General features: G+C 38.9%; 1 protein-coding gene across 3 annotated transcripts in view; it reads left to right on the forward strand.

Moving 5' to 3' along the window:
• The window catches only part of letm1 (leucine zipper-EF-hand containing transmembrane protein 1), a 32,096-nt gene extending 23,526 nt beyond the window's left edge, over nt 1-8,570 (forward strand). For 2 of the 3 annotated variants that reach the window (XM_017464601.3, XM_053679630.1), the window contains 3 exons: nt 1,364-1,396; nt 2,583-2,721; nt 4,578-8,570. In XM_017464601.3, coding sequence (XP_017320090.1) covers nt 1,364-1,396; nt 2,583-2,721; nt 4,578-4,733 — 328 coding nt within the window. In that variant the 3' untranslated portion in view covers nt 4,734-8,570. The remainder of the gene's footprint in view (nt 1-1,363; nt 1,397-2,582; nt 2,722-4,577) is intronic. The other variant, XM_017464602.3, reaches the window with a different exon arrangement.
• The last annotated feature ends 854 nt before the right edge of the window (nt 8,571-9,424 follow it).

Here is a 9,424-nt window from a genome sequence, read left to right on the forward strand (position 1 = left end):
AAGAAATCGGTAATCGGTGTCTGCTGCAAAAATCCTGATCGGAGCATCCCTACTGTTCCTCAGCTCCGCCCCCACACTCTTCTCCAGCTCCGCCCTCACACTAAAACGCTTCTATTTGTTTTTCAGTTGAATTTTGTTGGTTGCTATATGATGTTAAAGGTTGAAAAAGTTCAGACATCATTTATCTTGCTTTCATTTTTTTAGAATCACAAAAACGTGCAATTAGAGTGGGTCTGTAGACTTTATATATATATATATATATATATATATATATATATATATATATATATATATATATATATATATATATATATATATATATATATATATATAAGAAATTGAGCTAAATATTAGCAATATTTGCTGAAAGTAAATAATAAATAGAAATCGGTATAAAATTAATGTTTGTGTGTTTTTTAAAGAAAGTGCAAGTTTTTATTTTTGTGGCCTATGCCATGCATACACAGTTTAAATCTACTGTCAATGATGTATCTCTCTTTAGCAATGCAAAATTACCGGCCAATAATAACCGAACGTTTTGGAATAAAATAGTTTTACAAATTTATTTTTATTTTTAGTTTTAATTTTTTTGCATATAGTCCTACAATATGTCTGAAATCACTCCCTTACACACTCATTCACTATTTACTATATAGAGCATGGTGTATGGCATTAGAAAGCGATACAGAGCACTGAAAGAGTGAATACTCTGGAAAGGATTTATAGTAGCCCACCCTTATATCAACAATTCAAATGTTGTAAATTAGGCAATAAACTGAAACTACAAAAATACAGAAGTAATAAAAGCAATGTTCTTTATTAAATACACCTGTTTGCTTTAAGGCTTTAAGATTTGATTTATATTGGCAGCTCCGGTATCCATCCTGACTTGTAAATGAGCTAAAAGAAATCATTACACTTAGTGTGGAAGTGTGCCTCAGTTGTACGCTGGATTTATGGTGCACTAGGAGTAATAATATAGTGAACTATCCAGGGAATATCATTCTGCTGAGAATTCGGATAAGACTACAAAATGGCTACACCCCAAGTATTACGCCATGTAACGAATAGGGAACGAATTGAGACACGGAGCAAGTCTCTCTCTCTCTCTCTCTCTCTCTCTCTCTCTCTCTCTCTCTCTCTCTATATATATATATATATATATATATATATATATATATATATATATATATATATATATATATATATATATATATATACACGGATGCATTGTGGAATGTGGTGTTTACGTGCTCCTCAGTACAATGGTGGTGGGAGGACAGCTTCAACAGAGCAAATTATATAAGAGGTTCTGGATTTAATTAATAGTTCATCTTTTGTTGTTTTTGTTTTTTTTAAATAGATTATTCTTTGAGAAATGTAATGACTTACAGAGGTAAGGAAAGCTGTTTGGGCGTCTGTGGGTTGTTTTGCGTCACAAAGCCCTTAACATACATTTCCTGGGTTCCTTTCCAAGCCTATTCTGGCAGTTTATTGGATCGGGGTCTGACACAATTTAATTTGCTTGTCAATTACTAACTTGGTGCTAATGGGTGAATTAATTTAGTTTGTTTTGTGGATGCAAAGTCTTATGATTAATATCCTAGCACTGTTTCTCAATGCCTGAAAATACGTGGTGTCCCAAATCTCCACACATATAGGACTGTGTTTGCCAGCACCACGTCGGTTGTGGCTTCGTCAGTGGATGTTGATGGACGTCCACGTCTCAATTGGTCCACAACACTTTCAGTCGTTTTGAGTTTATTAAGACGTTTGGCAGCCGTGTCGTGTGTGTGTGTGATGTGCTTGCCATGTTTCCTGTTAAAGTCCATCGCAACCTCACGACATGTATAATATAATGCATAATATTTAAAAAAAAAAAAAACATATAAAGGTAAGATATATAATATAAACAAAGTTTGGAAGACATTTAGATAAAAAGTGTTAATTTCCACTATGTATGGAGACTTTTGGGACACCCTGTAGTTGTGTGATCTTGAGTTTTGGATTGTGCTGCAATCCACTCAAGTATTCAGGTCATTCAGGTCTGGTTTGGCAGTTTACACCCAACTAATATTTCCATCTTATCTTGCGTATTTGACAAGTGAAATATGAAACCACGGTTCAGGTCTGTTATTGAGAAACGGTGTCATCATAGATAAAATTCTTTTGCTGTTACACCACTTTATTGTTCTCAGTGCTGATGATAACAGAACAAATCAATAACTTTTCACACAAAATGTAATTGCTTTCTTTTTCCTGTGCTAAAGTGAGAAATAACATTTCCAAGCATGTTTTATGTTTTGAAATGTTATCGTTTGCTCAAGTACAACCAATTATTCCCCAAACACTTAAAAATGTCATTTTATATAGAGAAGGAAAATACACAAAATATATCAATATAATCGGTCCATTACACGGAGAAATGACCTAAAAGTTGTGCAAAGTGGTTTGGGAACCTCTTATACAATAATCTGCATGAGATTGAATTATTGCCCAGCTGGCTCCTCCTCCATCGTTTTACTTCACTACTATGTTAGTGTGTAACTGTTTCCTGTATGCTGCATGTTCCTTTCCTGTAGGGAGAACCTGATTAGCATCAATGAGCTCATTGCTGCTTTGAGGCAGATCCAGAGCATTCCAGAGCACAAGCTACTCAGCATCGCCGACGCGCTGGATGAAAACAAGGATGGCAAGATAGACATTGACGATGTTATCAAGGTAACAGTTTATGCCATGATAGAGGTGGGTGACATGTAAGGAATAAAACATGACAGGATGTGCTGTTACAGGACGATAATCAACAACAAGATTGTGTTGGAAAACATAAACTTTACTGTTACTAACAGCTCGCAGTGGAGAGTCCATAAATGTTCAAAAAACACCTTCTTACAGAAAGCTTCACCATAACAATTACACTTCTTTTATTTTATTTAGTAAGTAAGTACATTTTATGTGTAAAGCACATGTAAAACAATAAAAGTTGACAAAAGCGCTACACACAGTTAAGAGCATGTAAAGTATAGACCGATCAGCCCATAACATTACCTGCTTAATATAGAGTAGGTCTCCCTTGTGCCACCAAAACCGCTCTGAGACGTCGAGGCATGGACTCCACAAGACCTCTGAAGGTGTGCTATCTGGTACCAAGACTTTAGCAGCAGATCCTTAAAGTCCTGTAAGTTGCGATGTGGTGCATCCATGGATCAGACTTGTTTGTCCAGCACATCCCACAGACTCTGGATCGGATTGATATCTGGGGAATTTGGAGGCCAAATCAACACCATCAAACCATTCCTGAACAATTTATGCAGTGTGGCAGGGTGCATTATCCTGCTGAAAGAGGCCAGTGCTATTAGGGAATACCGTTGCCATGAAGCAGCGTACTTGGTCTGCAGAAATATTTAGGTAGGTGGTACGGGTCAAAGTAACAGCTACATGAATGACAGGACCCAAAGTTTCCCAGCAGAACACTGCCCAGAGCATCACACTTCCTTCGCCGACTTGCCTTCTTCCCATAGAGCATCCTGGTGCCATCTCATCTCAGCGACACACATGCACCCGGCTGTCCACATGATGTAAAAGAAAACGTGATTCATTAGACCATGACATCTTTGTCCATTGCTCCATGGTCCAGTTCTGATGCTCACGTGCCCATTGTAGGTGCTTTCGGCGGTGGACAGGGGTCAGCATGGGCACTCTGGCTACGATGCACTGTGTGTTTTTACACCTTTATATCATAGCCAGCAATTTGTGCTACGGTAGTTCTTCTATGGGATCGGACTAGGTGGGCTAGCCTTCGCTCCCCATGCGCATCAGTGAGCCTTGAGTACCCATGACCCAGTCGCCAGTTCACTTGTCGTTCTTTCTTGGACCAGTTTTGGTAGGTACTGACCACTACATACCGGGAACACCCCAGAAGACCTGCTGTTTTGGAGATGCTCTGATCCAATCATCTAGCAATCACAATTTGGCCCTTGTCAAAGTTGCACAGATCTTTATGCTTGCCCATTTTTCCTGCTTCCAACACATCAACTTTGAGAACTGACTGTTCACTTGCTCCCTAACATATCCCACCCCCTGTGCAGTGCTATTGTAACAAGATAATCAGTGTTATTCACATCATCTGTCCGTGCTTTGAATGTTATGGTTTAGGTATATATATAAAAAAAATAATAACAGTGAACATATAAAATATCCTTTTCCCCCTCATGTTCTCCCCAATTTGGTCACCTGCCAATTCTCACCCATCAGCCAAGTCTTCCCTATCATATGACAGCTAGCAACCAGGGAGGGTGAACACTAAAATGTGATTCCTCCAAGACATTGTAATACAGTGTAATACACTCAAAGGAAGTGTTATCTGCCCTGTTCTCCATACATGAGCTCACAGACATCTGTGATTTGCTAGTGATTTCCAAGGGAGAGAGAGTATGTCATCCCTCCCATCCGTATCTCAGAAAAGTGTATTGTGAAAGTGTATTGAAATAATATACCGTACATATGCTATGCTATAGATTTCATTAAGCTTTTCATTATTTGATCTCTTTGTGCGTGTGTATACATATGTGTTTTAGGTGGTGGAGCTGATCGATAAGGAGGATGTGGACATCTCCACTGCACAAGTGGCGGATATCATGTTGATGCTGCAGAAAGAGGAGAAGTTGGTGGAAAAGGAAAAAGCTAAGGAGAAGGCTGAAAAAGAGCATGCCGCTAAAGTTCAGCAAAACTAAGTTCATCAGGGCGAGTTGCCACGGAGCAGGAAAGCACAGAGGAGCCACTGGTGCTGTAGCCACTGGTTTCATACTTGAAAAATAAGAGAAATTAAATTATTTGTTGAAAAACCCAAACATTCACTTCACCATCTAACCATCAGCTGGCAGTGATGTCACTTCATGTGAGCTGACTCACTATTTTTATTTTGCACGCCATTATTGTCATCATTCCACTGCCAACGCTGCCATTTGGATTCCTTTATTTTGTGTATTTTATTTAGGCTCTTTTAAGTTGAATTATTTAGCAGACTCTAGCTCAGATGGCCTGTGAGTGTGCTATTGTATTTGTCCAGATACCAAAGTAAATTTGCAAATGTACTACAGAACTCAAGGTCAGTATACAAATAGTACAGACTGATCAAGAGGTCAGGTCTTTGAGTGAGCAGAGTCTCTGCTATGTGTTTATTTATTTTTTGTTTGTTTGCTATTACTCTGTTGTGGCCTTGAATGAACAAACACATTTCCTGGTAATGTCAGTGATTTAAAAAAACAAAACAAAAAAAAACCCAACTTTATTGGTTCAGTATTGCCCAGCTGAAAGTCCTCCCTTTAATTGACTTATTAAGCGTGTTCCCTTTCACCCCTTGATGAAACATGGAGTCTTGTGGATGCATGTATTAGGGGTCTAGTTAACCTTGGAACAAATGCTAGCTGTAGACTCTTAGTTCAACTGGCCTGAGTTCGTTATGGAATGTAGAGGATTGATGGTGAGAGAATTATTTGGTGCTTGAAGTGTGTGTATGTGTGTGTGTGTGTGTGTGTGTGAGAGAGAGAGAGAGAGAGAGAGAGAGAGAGAGAGAAGATGGAGTGGGCTCTTTGCAGTGCAGACAAGTTTGGTGTATCTAGGCCTCGACTCAGACCCAGTATGGTGAGGCCAGTCTGGGTAGAGTCGCTTCAAGGACTGGGTAAACACTCACACCATACATGGAGAGGGTAGCTAGCAGATACACACACACACATTGTATTATGTCAGCATAAAATAGTTGCACAGGGCACAGCAGACCGCGAATACATCACTCCCACTCCTAAACATGTCATAGAGAGAGAACAGAGCGTCTGACCTGAAAGCACCGACTCTGTGTTGCATCAGAGAGACAGACGGAGCTCTGTTTTGGAGTCAGGGTGCCTTTCTCACTTGGTGTCTGTAAGCTTCAGCCGTGCTGCAACCAAGGGTTAGAGGTCAACCCTCACCACAGTAACCACCTGTATTTATGCAGCTTGTGTATCTGCGTTTGGGCTTTAAACCAAATGAATTTATTGCACATTATAATCTCATTATCTGTTGTTTAAAGGGAGCAAGAAATACTGATTTACAATTGCACTATCTTTATTTAAAGCTTTTTTTATCGTTGTGATTTGGACTCAGGAATTTTTGTGTAACGGGCTGCATTTTAGGAGAGCTGGTGGGTGGTGTAACTGGAAGAGATGGAGCATCTTTTGTCAAGTGGCAAGAGACTATATTTGGGTGAATGACCCAGATTTTGAGGAGAATTTTTATGGTGTTTCACTAGCCTGAATGTACACTACTGTCCTTCTGTTTTAATATACACTCACTTGGTCTGACCAAGAGGTTTAAAAAAAAAAGGTTATTGTTAACCTTAAAATTGTGCAAATTTAACAGTAGTAGAAGGACAGCTGACTGAAAAGGCAGGGTGAAATTGTCCAGGAAGTAACCACTGTATCCAAAATTTGTAGTTAACTTAAAACCAAGTGGAGTTTATTTAACAGAAGAATTCAGAGCAATAGCTATATTAGTATTGAAATTTTTGTTTTTGTTGTGTGCAGGTTAGAATTACAAATGCAATTATTAAATCTCTGTATTGGCTCTGTACGAATATTAGCTAGTATTGTATACTGAAATATTGAATTGGTGTCCAATAGTATCTAAAAAAAAAAAAAAAAGGGTATACAGTGAGGGGAAAAAAGTATTTGATCCCCTGCTGATTTTGTACGTTTGCCCACTGACAAAGAAATGATCAGTCTATAATTTTAATGGTAGATTTATTTGAACAGGTGAGAGACAGAGTAACAACAAGAAAATCCAGAAAAACGCACGTCAAAAATGTTATAAATTGATTTGCATTTTAATGAGGGAAATATGTATTTGACCCCTCTGCAAAACATGACTTAGTACTTGGTGGCAAAACCCTTGTTGGCAATCACAGAGGTCAGACGTTTCTTGTAGTTGGCCACCAGGTTTGCACACATCTCAGGAGGGATTTTGTCCCACTCCTCTTTGCAGATCTCCAAGTCATTAAGGTTTTGAGGCTGACGTTTGGCAACTCGAACCTTCAGCTCCCTCCACAGATTTTCTATGGGATTAAGGTCTGGAGACTGGCTAGGCCACTCCAGGACCTTAATGTGCTTTTGGGTCATTGTCATGCTGGAATACCCATCCACTCCTCCTCCTCCAAACACGGCGAGTTGAGTTGATGCCAAAGAGCTCCATTTTGGTCTCATCTGACCACAACACTTTCACCCAGTTGTCCTCTGAATCATTCAGATGTTCATTGGCAAACTTCAGACGGGCATGTATATGTGCTTTCTTGAGCAGGACCTTGCGGGCGCTGCAGGATTTCAGTCCTTCACGGCGTAGTGTGTTACCAGTTGTTTTCTTGGTGACTATGGTCCCAGCTGCCTTGAGATCATTGACAAGATCCTCCCGTGTAGTTCTGGGCTGATTCCTCACTGTTCTCAATATCATTGCAACTCCACGAGGTGAGATCTTGCATGGAGCCCCAGGCCGAGGGAGATTGACAGTTCTATTGTGTTTCTTCCATTTGCGAATAATCGCACCAACTGTTGTCACCTTCTCACCAAGCTGCTTGGCAGTGGTCTTGTAGCCAATTCCAGACTTGTGTAGGTCTACAATCTTGTCCCTGACATCCTTGGAGAGCTCTTTGGTCTTGGCCATGGTGGAGAGTTTGGAATCTGATTGATTGATTGCTTCTATGGACAGGTGTCTTTTATACAGGTAACAAGCTGAGATTAGGAGCACTCCATTTAAGAGTGTGCTCCTAATCTCAGCTCGTTACCTGTATAAAAGACACCTGGGAGCCAGAAATCCTTCTGATTGAGAGGGGGTCAAATACTTATTTCCCTCATTAAAATGCAAATCAATTTATAACATTTTTGACATGTTTTTCTGGATTTTTTTTGTTGTTGTTATTCTGTCTCTCACTGTTCAAATAAATCTACCATTAAAATTATAGACTGATCATTTCTTTGTCAGTGGGCAAACGTACAAAATCAGCAGGGGATCAAATGCATCTTTCCCTCACTGTAGTGTTTAAAAATGGAATTTGCCCAGCCTGATTTTCTGTGCTTTAAAAAAAATAAAAATAAAAAAATCATACACTTATGCTTAGCCAAAACTGATTACATAAAAAAAAGCTAAATCTTAAGCCAAAAACTAACCCCTGAATACATTTGTTCAAATGTAATTGCAGATGTCATAGTACCTGTTGTTACAAATATGTATGCAGATATGTTGAACCCTAGAAATTGTTTTTAATGTCCCTGTATGTTATAACTGTACAAGGGTACAGTGGATTGGCTTTTAGTTTTTACTTTCAATGGATTTTTTTTTTGTATTATCATTAAAAGAATTTAAATTGCTTACATTTCAAACCATCAAACAACGAGTCAAAAATGTTTGGTTTTGTTTGAGTTGTTATTGTTATAAAAATATAGATGGAAAAAAAATATAGCTTTTAATTTTCCATGAATAATTCACATGTAAATATACATATTCTGAAACAGGTCATTCTAGTTTGAATAAAAAGTGGTAATATGGTTCCTGAGAAGTATTGTACCATTTCTTTATTATTATTATTATTATTATTATTATTATTTAATACACAATATTCGCCCATATTTTTTGCTTGCTGTTTCTGCTTCCTACCATTCATTTTGAATTTGTTTCCCCACGTTCAATCCTTACAGCTTTTCCCTCTTTGTCACTTACCATTCCTGCTTGTATATTACACACTCACTGAGTACACATCAGGAACACCTGTACACCTACTCATTCATGCAATGATTTAATCAGCCAATCATGTGCCAGCAGGGCAATGCATAAAATCATGTTGATTTGGGGCAGTAGCTTAAGGTATTGTTCACATCAACCATCAGAATGTGATTTCAGTGAGTTTGACCGTGGCATGATTGTTGGTGCCAGACAGACTGGTTTTAGTATTTCTGTAACTGCTGAGTTCCTGGGATTTTCACGCACAACAGTCTCGTGTTTACTCAGAATGGTGCAGTAAAGAAAAACACATTCAGTGAGTGGCAGTTCTGTGGATGGAAACAGCTAATTGATGAGAGTTCAACAGAGAACGGCCAGACTGGTTGGAGCTGACAGAAAGGCTACAGTAACTCAGATAACCACTTTGTACAATCATAGTGAGCAGAAAAGCTTTTCAGAATGCACAACATGTTGAACCTTGAGATGGATGGGCAACAACAGCAGAAGACCATGGCAGATTCAACTTCTGTCCAACAAGAACAGAAAGCTGAGGCTGCAGTGGACACAGGCTCACCAAAACTGGACAGTTGAAGACTAGATATACATAGCCTGCTCTGATGAATCTTGATTTCTGCACACAGAAGGTAGGGTCAGAATTTGGCTCCAACAGCATGAATCCATG

The sequence above is a fragment of the Ictalurus punctatus genome, chromosome 3 (assembly GCF_001660625.3).
Source record: "Ictalurus punctatus breed USDA103 chromosome 3, Coco_2.0, whole genome shotgun sequence".
NCBI lineage: Eukaryota > Metazoa > Chordata > Actinopteri > Siluriformes > Ictaluridae > Ictalurus > Ictalurus punctatus.